This window comes from Carcharhinus amblyrhynchos, chromosome 34, assembly GCF_965287045.1.
Source record: "Carcharhinus amblyrhynchos chromosome 34, sCarAmb.v2.hapA, whole genome shotgun sequence".
Lineage (NCBI taxonomy): Eukaryota > Metazoa > Chordata > Chondrichthyes > Carcharhiniformes > Carcharhinidae > Carcharhinus > Carcharhinus amblyrhynchos.
In genome coordinates this window covers 13,876,767-13,894,534 of record NC_137357.1, presented here as the reverse complement: position 1 = coordinate 13,894,534, position 17,768 = coordinate 13,876,767, and the positions used below count along the sequence as shown (strand labels likewise).

At 46.8% G+C, this 17,768-nt stretch overlaps 1 protein-coding gene across 1 annotated transcript; it reads right to left on the bottom strand.

The window, feature by feature from the left end:
• Positions 1 to 252: 252 nt before the first annotated feature.
• Positions 253 to 16,823, bottom strand: pbdc1 (polysaccharide biosynthesis domain containing 1). Its single transcript, XM_080216954.1, has 6 exons — positions 16,748 to 16,823; positions 11,109 to 11,174; positions 7,051 to 7,110; positions 1,256 to 1,396; positions 1,020 to 1,131; positions 253 to 756 (listed from the first exon to the last, which is right to left on the bottom strand). Exons 1-6 carry the CDS (start codon positions 16,766 to 16,768, stop codon positions 614 to 616), a joined length of 543 nt encoding a protein of 180 aa, XP_080073080.1. The 5' UTR covers positions 16,769 to 16,823; the 3' UTR covers positions 253 to 613.
• Positions 16,824 to 17,768: the final 945 nt, after the last annotated feature.

Here is a 17,768-nt window from a genome sequence, read left to right as displayed (position 1 = left end):
CGAGACTGACAGGAATCCACAGAGCAATTTTCATTTTTCTTTATTTCTGATTCGGAATGCATTGCCTGAAGGAAACAGGTTCAGTCGTAACTTCCAAAAGTCAAATGGATAAAGACTTCCAAGGCAAAAATGTACTTCGTTTCCTTCCTTTGACACCACTGCCTCTTGCTTTCTGCTCTCCTGCTTCGCAATCTGCCTGTCCTCACTATCCCCACCCGACCTGCCCCCCCCCGCCCCCCCCCCCCCCCGCCCCAGCTTTTTCTGCAGTTAGTATGACAATTACAATAACCACTTTGGACTTCACACACACCAGTAGTTGCATCTTCACGCGTGTTAGTTGCCTGTTCAGAATATCCTCCGATGTGTGTGGTTTTTAAATATGGAGGTACTCTTTCCAATACTTGCTTCATGGCCTCCTGGTTTGTGTAAACAATGCAACTTTTAACAGCTCTGGGATAAAGAAGACTTGTTTTCAATATTATTCCGGTTGCCTGCCCAACTGGAATTACAGCACTTGTGTTTGGTTTGACTGAAGCTTTCAGGCACTGAGCTTCAGGTTAAATTCTGTGAACAGGAGCAGTCCCAGTTGCTGGCCAGTGGCCACTCTGATCAGCTATGTGTGTGCAGCATTGTCTCCCCCTGCTTCCTCTTGGTTAGTGGAAGCTGTCTTCACTCTTGTTGATCTTTCATACAGCGGTGTGTTATGGCCCTCTCGATTCCGGGCGATTTCTACAGCAAAGAATTGGATTCTGGTGGCTGGGTGGGAAAAACAGAATCAGAGGAGCACATCCATTGGTGAAAAGAACCTTTACCCCTGCAGAACAAACCATCCCCATGCACCCTTTTGAAAATGCTAAAGCTTCTCTTGCCCTGAGGAGAGTTTGACACGCTTGCCCTCCTTCGCTTTTCGTTCCACCTCTTCTGCTCCCCTTGCATTCTATTTTGACTCCCCCCATCACCTTCCATTCTATTTTGACTCCCCCCACCACCCTCCACCCCAATTCTCTTCCCCTCCCTACCGAATATTGTGTTTTCCTCCACGTAATCTTTCGAGCAGTCCAGCCGTAGAAGCGTTCCATAGTTGAAATCTTCAACCAGGGCTTGGAACTGGAGGCAGAATGGTCGCCATCGCTGGAACAGGAGAGAAGGCAGACACTGGTTTTTGTTTCTGATCGCGTGTACATACATTGGGTACCATCCCAGGAAGAGGCAATACCATCAGACGAGGACAAACACGTAAACTCAAAGAACTCACAAGTTTTGCCGCCTCTGACTTTAACTCCTCCTGATCGAGTATGTCAACTTTCATATCCCTGAACTGTTTCCTGAACTCCTTGTAGATCAGATCATCTTCTTTGGTCAGTTTAAGAAATCTGGGGTCAACTGAACAAATGAGCTTTGAAAAGAGTAGATGTACCATAAGTCACACTGATTGAATTTTGTATTGGAAGCAAAATGATGTGAAATAAAGCAATAATTCGTCGACTTTAGGCATTGTCTGCATATCTGAATATCAAAGAACAAAGAAAATTACAGCACAGGAACAGGCCCTTCCACCCTCCAAGCCAGCACCGACCATGCTGCCTGACTGAACTAAAAGCCCCTACGTTTGCGGGGACCATATCCTTCTATTCCCATCCTATTTGTGTATATGTCAAGATGCCCCTTAAAAGTCACTACCGTATCCGCTTCCACTACTTCCCCCAGCAACAAATTCCAAGCACCCACTGCTCTCTGTAAAAAAAAAATCTGCCTCGTACATCTCCTTTAAGCCTTGCACCTCGCACCTTAAAAATGTGCCCCCTAGTAATTAACTCTTCCACCCTGGGAAAAAGCTCCTGACTATCCACTCTGTCCATGTCTCTCAATCTTGTAGACTTCTGTCAGGTCTCCCCTCACGTTCCATTGCTCCAGTGAGAACAAACCAAGTTTCTCTAGTCTCTCCTCATAGCTAATGCCCTCCATACCAGGCAACATCCTGGTAAATCTTTTCTGGACCCTCTCCAAATCCGCCACATCCTTCTGGTAGTGTGGCGACCAGAATTGAACACTATATTCCATGTGCTGCCTAATTAAGGTTCTATAAAGCTGCAACATCACGCCAATTTTTAAACACAATGCCCTGGCGGATGAAGGCAAGCATGCCAGATGCCTTCTTGACCACTTTCTCCACCTGCATTGCCACTTTCAGTGACCTGTGTATCTGTACACCCAGATCCCTTTGCCCTTCAATAATCTGAAGGGTTTTGCCATTTACTGTATATTTCCTATCTGGATTAGACCTTCCAAAATGCATTACTTCACAAATATATCAACAAACCCCACTGGCAATTCCTGAAAAAGTGACACAATCCCAGGAACCGCCTGTAATTAATTGTGACATAACCTCAGATCCTCTAAGTACTGAAACACATATGGGATCATCCTTGCAGGGAACCTTTGTAACCATGGAAACATTCCTGCAGACTCCCAAGCAAAACTGACAAATCCTGAGATTCTCTGCACTCTCTGAGACTCCCAAATATCTGCATCAAATACTGACATCTTGCCAGGGAAATGCTCACGTGTTCCTGGGGATTGTCTGCCAATTATGGTATGTTCCCAATTCACAGAAGAAAACTGTGAATAGTCATAAAAGCCCAGGGAATACCCTGCCAGTACTGAGACAGACACAGATGGCTCCCTGGAAAACATTCCTGGTGATCGCTTGCAAATGTTGATCTTCACGGAACTCTCACCAGCAACCCACCTCCAAAATAAATGGGCACGTTCGTCTCCAGTGCCTTATTTATGAACCCACTGTCAGGCGCCACCGTACTCATATTCACATTCCCAGAGTACCAACTGAACAAATTCCCTGGACCCAATGGTGACATAATCCCAAAGGAACTTCACAAATAGTTGAATAATCCGAGGAACGCTTCTGCTATAGGGTGCGAGAGGATTCCCAATGTTAGTAATGACCCGTCCGCTGGGATCGCCATGAATCGTGGCACATTTGCCAATGATAGTCCACAATTACCCACACACTCAGCATGACTCCCCATCAGCACGCCTGTAAATAACAACCTTATCAAAAACATCTGGGTTGGATCAAGTTTTCCTCACACTGAGCAAAGTGGAAAGAGTGCAGAGAAGATTTACAAGGATGCTACCAGGACTTGGCGGTTTGAGTTATAAGGAGAGGCTGGATAGACAGACATTTTTCCACTGGAGCGAAGGAGACTGAGGAGTGATCTTATCGAGAGCTATAAAATAATGAGGGGCACAGATCAGCAAGAGTGTCATTACCTTTTCCCAAAGGTAGGGGAGTCTAAAAGTAGAGGGCAGAGGTTTGAGGTGAGAGGGGAGAGATTCAAGTGTCCAGAGGAGCAATTGTTTCACACAGAGGGTGGTGAGTGTCTGGAACAAGCTGCCAGAGGTAGTAGTACAGGTGGGTACAATTTTGTCATTTAAAAAGCATTTATACAGTTACATGGGTAAGATGGGTATCGAGGGATATGGGCCAAATGCAGGCAACTGGGTCTCGCTTCGGGGGTTTTTAAAAAAGGGTGGCATGGACAAATTGGGTCGAAGGGCCTGTTTCCGTGCTTTAAACTTCTGTGACTTTATAACCCATGCCAGGTGGCTGAAAATGGTGGGGACTTAAATTCAGATCTCCAAACAAATTCTGACTGGCCAGTATTTTGATTGGTAGCACCGTGGCAAGTGGTGTCCCCAGGCTCTGCGTTCGCTGTGTGACGTTGGGTTTGACTTTTCGATGAATTTCTCAGCAAGACTGATATTTCCAGTGAAGTGGTAAGTTTCTGAAGCCTGTGAAACACATCAGGTCAGCCAGACTGTGAACCTTGTGGAAAACCAACATGGAGATGGAACCTTCCGACAGGTCAGTTTTAAAGCTCCTGCCATCTTCAAATGTCAAACATAATGGAATGTGATCATTTAAACATTTTAAATGCAATTATTGAGCCTCGGGCTCTGTATTTGAAAATTAAGTGAGCAGTATTCACATGCATTTGAGTATGTTATCCAGTGGATAAAAGTGCTCTGCTGGATGAAACAATGTTAAGAATCCAATTTTAATCTATTATCTGCACACTGTGCTTTGATTTTTTTTAATATTGATTTGAAGTCCAAACATTTTATGAGTTTTTGAAAAAACTGAATAGAATCTTGGCTGTCCAGTCAGGCAACTTTAAAGACACCAAAGTATTGATCTCGGTGGGGTTTATTCAATTGTGCAACAGAATCCCACTTGAATGCTCGGCTGAGCTCCAAGCCCCATGCTCAGTTGGATTTGATTACGCAGCTGTAGGGCAGACTGTGAGCTTCGTTGTCTTGACACTGATGAGCAGCTAATAGGATTGGAGTGTTTTTAGGAGATTTTTTTGAGTAGCTATTTATTTTAAGAACGGTGTTCTTTTGTTTCAAGGGGATTTGGATGGATTTGTGTTTGACATATCCATTCAAAGTTAACTGTTTTCTTTCATATTTCATGACCCTTTTACAGAATCATTGAATCCCCTCAGTGCAGAAGGAGGCCATTTGGCCCATCGCACCTACACTGACAACAATCTCACCCAGGCCCTATCCCCACATATTTACCCTGTGAGGCCCCCAAACACTAAGGGCAATTCAGCATAGCTAATCAACCTAGCCTACACATCTTGGGATCTTTTCATAGACTTCCCAGTGTTGCTGGGTTCATGAGTTTGGTCAATCGTGGATACATGATGCGGTATAGAGGAGACAGAGGAGATATCAGGGATTATGGAAGGGACAGAGAAATTGTAGGGGCTCAGGTGCCTAACAGTCATCCACAGAACTGGCCCAGTCTCCCAGAGAGTTAAGCTGGGCCTCCTAGCCTGTCATCCACACGTCTCCGTTTCACCTCAACCTTGCCTCAGGGAGGCAGCAGCCAAGATTTCTACCAACCCCCAATTGTCCAGGGAGAAAATAAAAAGTGGATGCAAGTTCATGAAGAACCCAGGTACGTATCGGGCACGGTGGCACAGTGGTTAGCACTGCTGCTTCACAGCTCCAGGGACCTGGATTTGATTCCTGGCTTGGGTCACTATCTGTGTGAAGTTTGCACATTCTCCTCCTGTCTGGGTGGATTTCCTCCCACGTGGGTTAGGTTGATTGGCCATGCTAAAATTGCCCTTATTGTCCTGAGATGTGTAGTTAGGGGGATTAGTGAGCAAATACATAGCGATTTGGGGGTAGGGCCTGGATGGGATTGTGGTCAGTGCAGATTTGATGGGCCAAATGGCCTCTTTCTGTACTGTAGGGTTTCTATGATTGAGACATCAGGTCATGGCCTGATTTGTGACAACTGAACCATTGATGAAAATGCAGTTCTCTGCCTCAGTGTGCTGTCACAGATGTGGTGGGCCAAATGGCCTCCTGTGCTGTGATTCTGAGTTGACCAACGCAGTTTGGGATTTGTTATGACACAGCAGCAGGTTATCACATACAGGTCTGTACACACAATTTAAATCAGGATTCTATTCAGGCCATCATCTGACTGAAATTAATTTATCCCTGAAATTACTCAACAATAACTCATCCAGGAAGTAAGTATTCTATTTTGTATTATCCACTAAATCATTGCAGAACCAAAAGACATATGTTGTTTAACAAATGCTGAAATGGCAAGTTCTTCATTCTGCTCGAGTGTTTGAGAAACTCAACCATTCCCATTGAAATCGCAAAATGAACCGCAGAATAATCTCTAATTTGCCCCTAAGTAGAAAGCTACAGGAATTCGCAAATGTTCATATGCAGCAAGTAGCCTCAACCAATAACAACCACTTGCATTGATTTAACATTGCCATCCCGAGGCACTTCAGAGAGGCACCAGCAAGTGGGCCGGTTAGCACTGGTACCTCACAGCGCCAGGGTCCCAAGTTCAGTACTGACCTCGGGTCACTGTCTGTGTGCAGTTTGCACATTCTCCCCGTGTCTGTGTGGGGTTTCCTCCGGATGCTCCGGTTTCCTCCCACACTCCAAAGATGTGCAGGTTAGGGTAGATCGGCCATGTTGAATTGCCCCTTAGTGTCAGGGGGACTAGCGAGGGTAAGTGCATGGGGTTATTGGGATAGGACCTGGGTGGGATTGTGGTTGGTGCAGACTCGATGGGCCAACTGGCCTCCTGCACTACAGGATTATATAATTCTGTACATGTGTATAAAATACTTTCAACACAGTAAAACATCTGAAGACACTACATAGGATTATAATCAGATAAAATTAGAAGCATAAATTGGTACATAGATTTTTACGAGTATCCACAAAGAGAGAGAGAGCCAGAGAGGTTCAGGGAGGAAATTGCAGAGCTTTAGGATCCAGGCAGCTGAAGTCACAGCTTTGTGAGAGGCCAGAATTGGAAGAGTGCCAAGATTGAGAATGATGTGGAGATACGGGCATTGCACTGGGGTAGGCAAAGTACAAGAGCTGCTCCGAAAGCTCGTGATACCAAATAAACCTGTTGGACTTTAACCTGGTGTTGTGAGACTGCTTACTGTGCCAAGATGTAGAATAGCCAGAACAGTTTGATCAGACACCACCTGAAGATGGGACACTTTGGGAGACATTTGTATGCGTGAGAGGTCATTGATCTTTCATGAGGTGTTGGAGCGAGGCTCAATGGGCACGAGACAGCTGAAGGCTGCCACCAGTGAGAGAATGGGTTCACAAAAACCCACAAACTGATGTGTGGGAGAGGGAAGAGGGTTCTAGAAGGTTACAGAACTAAGATCATGCAAAGCCATGGAGGGACTTGAACATAAAGATGAGGATTTTAAATTGGAGGTGTTGGGGGACTGCAGGCTAATATAGGTCAGCAAAAATAGGAGTAATGATGAAATGGGCATTGATAGAGAAATGTTGGAAGTGTTGTGGTTTACAGAGGATGGTGGTTGGTCAGGGAAGTGTTGCAATAATTGTGTCTGGAGGTCACAAAGGCATAGAATTTTCACCTAAACGCCTTGAGAGTGAAGGAGGAGTAACCATCTGGCAAATAATAATATTGGAAAGAACTGTACTTACATTGAAATAAATCTCGGCATGTTGATAGGCTTTCATAGCCCACATCATTTCCAGGTTCGGCTGTAAAGCAACAGGCAGAATTAAACAACTCTGAGTCAGGGGTTGCAGTTTATCCAAGGGGAAACTGTGACAAAATACAAGATGACATTAATTTCTGGGATGTATTTAATTGGTAAATGAATTTTGGATAGATACGAATGGTGGTACATACTAATGGGGAGAAGGAGGAGGCCCAAACGCTGCTTAGATATGGAGAGTTCTCGTTGGGCAGGTAGGAGAGCAGAAGGATCTGGAATGCCCTGCCTGAGAGGGTGGTGGAGACAGTTTGAGAGGGAATGGGATAAGCACTCAGACACTTGCAGGAGAAAGGCAGGGAAAGTGGGACTAGCTCTTTTAGAGCCAGGACGTGGACCCGACAGTCCTCAAGTGCTGTAACCGCTCTCTGATTCGATATTCTCGATTCTGATTCCTGTAAAAATATTTTTAAATGAATGGCGCAATGCTATCAAACTTTGGAGGGTGGCTGTTCCTCTTTACTTTTAACTCTGTCCTGCTCCCATAGCCCTGGGTAGAATCTTCTGTCCACTTTTATCCATCCTGTCACTCCTGCCGCAATGCTGTCTGTCTGTCTGTCTTGATGTTCTGATGTTCAAAAGCCTTACTGACTGATCAAAAAGCAGTAAGGTTTCAAACAGCAGACAGAGTGAAGAATCTGCTGCTGTTTGCATTCTTTCACATTCTTAATAAACAAACAAACCTTCCTCTGTGTCCAAAGGTAAAGTCCTGCAGATGCTGGCAAACTGAAATAAATGATGTGGGTATGCCAGTGTTGGACTGGCGTAAACACAGTAAAAAGTCTGACAAACCAGGTTTTAGCCCAACCGATTTATTTGATAATAGACTCACAAGCTTTCGGGTTAGTCCCTTCGTCAGGTGAATGGAGAGTTCTGGCCTCAGACAGAGCATATAAAACACAGTTTAGAGATTACTGATTAGAATGCGAATCCTTACACCTAACCTGCTGTTCAAGACCTGAAGTGGCTGATAATGTGAGTGGAAGGAGCACTGATCACAGGTTACAGAGATGTGTATTGTCTCCAGACAGTACAGTAAGTGAGGTTTGGCAAAACCAGGCAAGTCACGGGGGTTACAGATAGTGCGACATGAACCCAAGATCCCTGTTGAGACCGTCCTCATGTGTGCGGAACTTGGCTATCAGTCTCTGCTCAGCGACTCTGCGCTGTCATGTGTCGTGAAGGCTGCCTTGGAGAATGCTTACCCGAAGGTCAGAGGCTGAATGCCCGTGACCACTGAAGTGTTCGCCAACAGGAAGGGAACAGTCTTGCCTGGTGATTGTCGAGCGATGTTCATTCATCCGTTGTCGTAGCGTCTGCATGGTCTCCCCAATGAACCATGCTTCGGGACATCCTTTCTTGCAACGTGTCAGGTAGACAATGTTGGCCGAGTTGCAAGAGTATTTGCCATGTACCTGGTGGATGGTATTCTCACGTGTGATGATGGTATCCGTGTCGATGATCCGGCATGTCTTGCAGAGGTTGCTGTGGCAGGGTTGTGTGGTATTGTGGTCACTGTTCTCCTGAAGGCTGGGTAGTTTGCTGCGAACAATGGTCTGTTTGAGGTTTTGTGGTTGTCTGAAGGCAAGAAGTGGGGGTGTGGGGATGGCCCTGGTGAGATGTTCGTCTTCATCAATGATATGTTGAAGACTCCGGAGAAGAAAATAAAAGCAGAAGATACTGGGGCCCTTGACAGCATCAGAAACAGTTCATCTTTCAGATCAATGGCCTTTCAGACCAAAAGTCGTGAACCTGAAACTTTAATTTGATTTCTCTCGTGACGCTGCCAGCTGCAACTTTCACTCTCTTTATTTGTGCTGTGCCCATGCTCTGAGTTGAACTCTCGAGGATAACTTGACATTTTTTTCCCACAACACATATTCAAATGAAAGAAATATTTTTGGGAAGGAAATGAAGGGCTGTGACACGGGTGACAGAAAGCCAAACTCTCCCATCATTCTGGGAAACCCTACTATCTGTGTTAAACAAAAATCACACAACATAACACCTGTCAGAGAACAAAACAATATCAGGAATTTGAGAAGACAGGAGATTTCAGTGGGTTAGGCATTAACGCTCCATAAGACTGTCTGCTTCAGATAAATTCGGGTGATGACGTTTGCCATTTTGTTTACTTGGTATTGTTATGCGTCTGTAAACTTAACAATGCATAACAGGGACATAGATAAGCTGCAGAGCTGGGCTGAGAGGTGGCAAATGGAGTTTAATGCGGAAAAGTGTGAACTGATTCATTTTGGAAGGCGTAACAGGAATACAGAGTACTGGGCTCATGGTAAGATACTTGGTAGCGTGGATGAGCAGAGAGATCTCGGTGTCCATGTGCAAAGATCCCTGAAAGTTGGGACCCAGGTTGATAGGGTTGTTCAGAAGGTGTACAGTGTGTTAGCTTTTATCGGTAGAGGGATTAAGTTTCGGAGCCATTCGATCATGTTGCAGCCACATTTGGAGTATTGCGTACAGTTCTGGTCGCCGCATGATAGGAAGGAAATGGAGGCATTGGAAAGGGTGCAGAAGAGATTTACCAGGATGTTGCCTCGTACGGTGGGAAGGTCTTATGAGGAAAGGCTGAGGGACTTGAGGTTGTTTTCGTTAGAGAGAAGAAGGTTAAGAGGTGACCTAATTGAGGCATACAAGATGATCAGAGGATTAGATAGGGTGGACAGTGAGAGCCTTTTTCCTCGGATGGAGATGGCTAGCATGAGGGGACATAGCTTTAAATTGAGGGGTGATAGATATAGGACAGATGTCAGAGGTGGGTTCTTTACTCAGAGAGTAGTAAGGGTGTGGAATGCCCTGCCTGCAGCAGTAGTGGACTCACCAACATTAGGGGCATTTAAATGGTCATTGGATAAACATATGGATGATTTTGGAATCGTGTGGGTTCGATGGGCTTTAGATTGGTTTCACAGGTCAGCGCAACATCGCGGGCCAAAGGGCCTGTGCTGCGCTGGAATGTTCTATGTCCAAGTTGAACCCGGCAAATGTGATGGTACCTTTAACAAGACTTACATTTATATAGATCCTCTTAAATGTCGATCCTCTCACAACCTCAGGGTGTCTCAAAGCATTTCACAGACACACAATCTTTTGAAATTTCGTCAATGTTTTCACACCTCTTGCTGACCAGGAAATCTGTTTTATGATGTTGGTTGCAGGATAAATATTGACCAGTTGAAGTGACAGTCTCAACTGTTAAGCAGCAAAATTCAATACCTTGAAGAATTAATGCAGCAGATCCCAGCAGAAGATCTCCACTGCGATATCTCACCTCTCGACTCCACAAACCATCCACAAGTCGGGAGAGCTGAGTGCAGCTTGACTCCATCCAGGATAAGGATTTAACTCACATCCTCTGGATCAAAATGTTTACTCCCTCTCTTCACCACTGGCATACAATCATCGCAGCGTGTACCAACTACAAGATGCACAGCAGCAAATCATCAAAGCTCTTAGAACAGGATTTTGCAAATCCACTGCCTACACTATGTACGAGGGGCGAGGTGTATGGGGACACCATCACCGGGAAGTTTCCCAAGTCACACACCCTGCTGACTTGGAAATGTATCACAGTTCCTTCACTGTCGCTGGGTCAAAATCCTGGAACTCCCTCGCTATCTGCACTGTGGGTGTGCATACACCACAGGGACTGCAGCAGTTCGGGAAGGCAGCACACCACCTCCTTCTCAAGGGGCAGTTGGGGAGTTGCAGTAAATCCTGGCATTACCAGCAATGCCCACATCCCAGGACTGAATAAATAGAAACGAAGATTGAAATGGTGTGCCTGGCAGCTGAGGATGAGCAGAGAGGAGAGGAGGAAGCTGAAAGACACAGGAAGGGAATTCCAGCACAAACAACGCAGGAGACAGAACAAATCCCCAGGAAGAACAGGGACTGTGTGAGGATGGGAATTGTACTGCAATCTCTCTTCAATACAAAACGAAGGCATCAAAATCAAATACTCACATCATTTCCATAAGCATCTGCAGGTAGGGACATGGCCTGCGCTGTCGAAATCAACTCAGCGCCACTCTGAGGAGGAGAGGAGATCAAAACAGAACCATTGATTAGCCAGTGTAACCCAACCCAGCTCAAAAATACCAGCAATAAAATCATTGAGTCATTTGTGACAGGAGTTCTGAGGCAGTAAATATCGCAAGATTCACAAACAATTAAATAATGCTAAACATTTAATCCACTTCTGGACGCAAAGGGGGGAGTTGCTACAATATAAACTGAACAAATCATGTGAACTTGCATTTCTGTAGCGCCTTTCAAAACTTCAGGGTGTCACAATGTGACGGCCAATGAAATGTTTTTGAAGTACGATCGCTTGGAATGTCGGAACTGCAATCCCAAATGAAAATGAGATAGATAACCTGGTAATTTTCTATGGTGTTGGCTGAAGGTCAGGCACCAAAAGAGATTCCTGTTCTTCAAATAGAGGTGTGGGATTTTTAAACTTGGTTGAACAGATGCTCCGGGTCTGAGTTTAACATCACATCTGAAAAATTGCCTCTCTGTCAATGAAGTCTTAAACTCCTATTAACACTCTCAGTTCTGGGAATATATATATTTGCTGTTCTAGTTTCTTCAGTTAATTGTTAAGCAGCAATAATATTCCAACTTTGACAGCACTGAGAAAGAGCAGCAAAGTTGTGGCAACTGAAAGTGCCCTTGATACCAACTGGACTCAGATATTTGGGGCGGCATGGTGGTTAGCACTGCTGGTTCTGAAAGAAATGGCGGAGGTGATAGTGGATGCCTTGGTGGTTATTTTCCAGACGTCGCTGGATTCCGGGGAAGTGCCGGATGATTGGAAAACGGCTAATGTTACGCCGTTGTTTAAGAAGGGTGCCAGGCAAAAGGCAGGGAATTATAGGCCGGTTAGTTTAACGTCTGTGGTAGGTAAAATGTTAGAATCTGTCATTAAGGAGGAAATTGCGAGGCATCTTGAAGGGAATTGCTTGATAGAGCAGACGCAGCACGGTTTCATTAAAGGGAAGTCGTGTCTGACAAATTTACTGGAGTTCTATGAGGATGTGTCTAGGGCGGTGGATCGAGGAGAGCCGGTGGATGTGGTCTTTCTAGATTTTCAGAAGGCATTTGACAAAGTGCCTCACAAGAGGTTATTGCAGAAGGTCGAGGGACATGGAGTTGGGGGTAGGGTGTTAGCGTGGATAGAGGATTGGTTGTCAAATAGGAGGCAGAGAGTGGGGGTCAACGGGTGCTATTCGGATTGGCGGATGGTAACTAGTGGAGTGCCCCAGGGGTCGGTGCTGGGGCCTCAGCTTTTTACCATTTATATAGATGATCTGGAGGAGGGAACCGAGTGTAGGGTGTCGAAATTTGCTGATGACACCAAGATTGGGGGAACGGCAAATTGTGCGGAGGGTGTGGAGAGTCTGCAGAAGGATCTAGATAGGCTGGGCGAATGGGCCAAGAAATGGCAAATGGAATTTAATGTTGGCAAGTGTGAGGTGGTCCACTTTGGTAGGAAGAATGGTAGGAAGGACTATTACTTACGGGGTGAAAAACTGCAGCAGGCGACGGTGCAGAGGGATCTCGGGGTCCTTGTGCATGAGTCGCAAAAACCCAGCTTGCAGGTGCAGCAGGTGGTCAGGAAGGCGAATGGGATGCTGGCCTTCATAGCGAGGGGGATTGAATATAAAAGTAGGGAGGTCTTGCTGCAGCTGTATAGGGCATTGGTGAGGCCGCAGCTGGAGTACTGTGTGCAGTTTTGGACGCCGCACCTGCGCAAAGATATTTTGGCCTTGGAGGGAGTGCAGAGGAGGTTTACTAGGCTGATGCCGGCGTTGAGGGGGTTGAACTATGAGGAGAGGCTGAATAAACTGGGCTTGTACTCGTTAGAGTTTAGAAGAATGAGGGGCGATCTCATTGAGACGTATAAGATGATGAATGGGATGGATAGGATAGAGGTGGAGAGACTCTTCCCGCTCAAAAAAGACAGTAGGACTAGGGGGCACAGCCTCAAGATAAAAGGGGGGCGGTTTAGAACGGAGTTGAGGAGGAACTTCTTCACTCAAAGGGTGGTGAATCCCTGGAATTCTCTGCCCGTTGAAGTGGTGGAGGCTGCCTCGCTAAATATTTTTAAGACGCGGGTTGATGGGTTTTTGATAAGAGAGGGGATTAAGGGTTATGGGGAGAGGGCGGGAATGTGGAACTGAGCAGCGACAGATCAGCCATGATCTTATTGAATGGCGGGGCAGGCTCGAAGGGCTCGATGGCCTACTCCTGCTCCTATTTCTTATGTTCTTATGTTCCCTCACAGCTCCAGGGACCTGGGTTTGATTCCCAGCTTGGGTCACTGTGTGGAGTTTGCACATTCTCCCCATGTCTGCATGGGTTTTCTCCCACACTCCAAAGATGTGCGGGTTCGCTGGATTGGGCAGGCGAAATTGACCCTTAGTGTCCCAGGATGTCTAAGTTAGAGGGATTAGCAGGGTAAATGTGCGAGGTTGTGGGGATGGAGCCTGGGGTGGGATTATTGTTGGTGCAGACTTGGTGGGCGGAATGGCCTCCTTCTGCACTGTAGGGATTCTATGATATATCCATCTCTGATATAAGACATAGGAGCAGAATTAGGCCACTTGGTCCATCAAGTCTGCTCTGCCATTTAATCAAGGCTGATACTTTTCTCACCCCCATTCTCCTGCCTTAACCCCTGATCCCCTTATTAATCTATCTCTGTCTTAAAGACACTCAATGACCCGGCCTCCACAGCCTTCTGCGGCAAAGAGTTCCACAGATTCACCACTCTCTGGCTGAACAACCTGTGACATCCTAGAACTGAGGAAAGTTCGAGAACTCTCTAAACCACACCCCCCAGCCTGCCCAATTCAGTTCTCTTCCCCCTGTTCATTGACTGAGGATGCCTCAAGCCTAAGTTCCAGAATTCACTCCCTCAGCCTCTGCCTCACTTTCAAATACCTGATAAAAGCTACCTCTTGGACCAAGCTTTTGGTTGCCTATCCTGATATTTTCTGATGTGATCTGAGATTAATTTTTGGCGCAACGCTCCCTTTGGGTTAGTTTGGTCTGACTTTACAAAAGCAGATTAGATTTTCAGCTTCATCAAGACATGGATGACAGCAGGTGGAGAACGAGGCCCACCAGATGCTCAGTTGTGACACCCACAGTCTGAAAGCAAACATTGTAGAAACAGGGCATTTTTAAAATCAGGCAATATTTGGAAATAAACAAGATCGTTGGCACAGCAGTTGGAGTGAGGATATTTCTGAGGCTTCCTCTCAGGAAATTTGGTTGAATGAAACAGCTTGGAGTTGAAAGCCAAAGTCCTGGATTCTGAAAAATAAAGTCTGACATTTCCATAATGTCTCTCATGGCCAGCAGGGGTCTCAATGTGCTTTCCAAACAGTGGACTGAAACCCCTTGTCCTGAAGGAAATGTGGCAGTCAATTGACACACAGCAAGCGCCCACACACAGCAAAGCAGCAATGATCTGTTTTTGAGATGGTCATTGATTATAAAAATTGGCCAACACACCTCAGCTGCTCTTCTCTGAAAAACAAAATTCCAGGAGCTGTTCTCCTGACAGGGCTTCAAGTTTAACATCTTGTCCAGCGGGATTCCCTCAAACAGGGGCTGTCACCCTGGGACCTGGGTTCAATTCTGGCCACAGGTGATTGTGCAGAGTCTGCACATTCTCCCCGTGTCTGCGTGGGTTTCCTCTCACACTGTAAAGATGTGCAGGTGAGGTGGATTCGCCATGCTAAATTGCCCCTTAATGTCCCAAAATGTATGGGGGGTGGGGGGGGAGACGGAGACCTGGTAACCTTTCACCCTCTTGCTTATCAAGAATCTATAACCTTCTGCCTTAAAGATTATTCAAAGACTGCCTCAACTTTCTTTTGGGGAAAAAAATTCTCAAGTCTCACAAACCCCAGAAAACAAATACTCCTCATCTTTATCGAGTACACCATCAGCTCACCAGGAGAACATGGGAACTAGGAGTCGGCCATCTGGCCCCTCAAGCCTGCTCTGCCATTCAATAAGATCATGACTGATCTTTTTGTGGATTCAGCTCCACTTACCCGCCCGCTCACCATAACCCTTAATTCCTTGGCTGTTCAAAAATCAATCTTGCCTTCAAAACACTCAATGAGATAGCCTCAATTGCTTCACCGGGCAGGGAATTCCACAGATTCACAGCCCTTTGTGTGAAGAAGTTCCTCCTCAACTCAGTCCTGAATCTGCTCCCCCTTATTTTGAGGCTATGGCTCCTAGTTCTAATTTCACCCGCCAGTGGAAACAACCTCCCTGCTTCTATCTCTGGAACATTGCCCGCCACAGCTCATCTTCTACTGAAACTCTCATCCTTGCCTTTGCTGGCTTGTCCACCCCTTCATCTTTTGTAAACTTGAGCAATGAAATGATTTTCCAAGATGGTACTGGAGGTACTCTTGCAAGCTGTGGCACTGACCTGATGAAGGGGCGGTGCTCTGAAAGCTGGAGCTACCAAATAACCTTGTTTAGCTTTAACCAGGTGTTGAGACTTCTTACTGTGCCCACCCCTGGCCAATGTTGGCAACTCCACATCTTGTAAGCTGCGCCAGCATACCTTTGAATTCTATCTTCCTTCTCTATGAATGGTATGCTTTGCTTATATAGCACACAAGAAGCAATACTTTTCACTGTATGTTAACACATGTCAAGAATAAATCAAATTAGCAAGGTGATTTTTTTGTCACATGTATTAACATACAATGAAAAGTACTGTTTCTTGTGTGCTATATAGAGGAAGCACACCTGCCTGGGGCAGATGCTGTGTCAGGTAGGAGGCGGGTTTATTTGGTAGCACAAGCTTACGGAGCGTTGCTCCTTCTTCAGGTGAGTGAAGAGAATTTTTCACTCACCTGATGACAGAACAGTGCCAAAAGCTTATGTTATGAAATAAATCTGTTGGACTTTAAACCTAGGGTTGTGGAACTTCTCACTGTGCCCACCCCAGTCCAACGCCAGCATCTCCAAGTCATGATGTGGATGTGCCGGCGCTGGACTGGGGTAAATACAGTAACAAGTCTGACAACACCAGGTTTAAGTCCAACCGCTTTATTTGAGAGTAAACTCACAAGCTTTCGCGGTTAACCTCTTCGTCGGGTGAACTCTCCATTCACCTGACGAAGAGGGGAACCTCGAAAGCTAGTGAGTTTACTCTCAAATAAATCGGTTGGACTTAAACCTGGTGTTGTCAGACTTGTTACTGTATCTCCACGTCAGGCAGGAGGTGCAGACTGGATGGGCTGAGTGGCCTGTCTCTGTCTACAGTGGGGGGCGGGGGGAGTCGAATTGTGTGAAATGAAAGCTCCCCACCCCACCCCACCCCACCCCACCCCACCCACAGACAGCCACCCACCCCACCCCACCCCACCCACAGACAGCCACCCACCCACAAACACACACACCCACCACACATACAGACAGACAGACACACACACACACACATAGACAGAGACACACCGAGACACACACACACACTCCGGCCACTCAGTGCGGGGAGTAGGAGCTGAGCCCCCCTCCCCCGGGGCTGGGGGAGATGCTGAAGGGCGGTGTGTGATCCTCACCAGAGATCCCAGGCCGGCCATGCTGCTGCTGCTGCTGCTCTGGCAGAGGGTCAGAGGGCAAGGGTCAGGGGGGCAGCGCCGCCCCCCCCCCCCCAAAAAATTAAACCCACACTGTAAACCCTTCCCCATTCCACCCCCTACCCCTGGGGTGGGGGGGGGGGCCCTTTACTGCGGGGGGAGGTGGTTTAATTCGGGGCGGGGGGGGGGGAGGAGGGGAGAGGTGAGAGGTCAGGGGGTGAAGGGTGAGAGGTTGCGGTGTTACCGGAGTCGCTGGGTTGGAGGGGGAGGGGGCGGCAGTGTTTGGTTGGGGGGGGGGTGGTGTGGGAGTGAGGGTGAGGTGGGGGTGGGGGTGGGGGTTAATGTCCCCGGGTTTGGGGGGGGGGTGGGGGTTTATTTTTAATGTGAGGTTTCCCATGATGCTCCGCCGGTTCCCGGATGTGTCTCAGAGCCCCGGGTGAAAAGTCACAGCGAGAGAGAGAGAGAGAGGGGATAGAGAGAGATATACCCAGAGAGAGAGGATATAATATCACCCAGTGAGAGAGAGAGAGGGGATAGAGAGAGATATACCCAGAGAGAGAGAGATATACCCAGAGAGAGAGAGGGATAATATCACCCGGAGAGAGAGAGGGGATAGAGAGAGAGATATATATACCCGGAGAGAGGGATAATATCACCCGGAGAGAGAGAGAGAGGATATAATATCACCCAGTGAGAGAGAGGATAGAGAGAGAGATATATATACCCGGAGAGAGAGAGATATACCCAGAGAGAGAGGGAGGGATAATATCACCCGGAGAGAGAGGGAGATAAATACCCAGGGAGAGAGGGGGGGAAATAGAGACAGTGAGAGAGGAATGGAGAGACAGAGAGAGGAATAGGGAAGAGATATACGGACAGTGAGAGAGAGAGAGAGAGAGAGGAATATAGTATACCGAGAGAGAGGGAGATAGAGACAGCCAGGGAGATAAGATACCCAGAGAGAGGGAGGGAGATAGAGATATAGAGACAGAGAAGGGGGGGA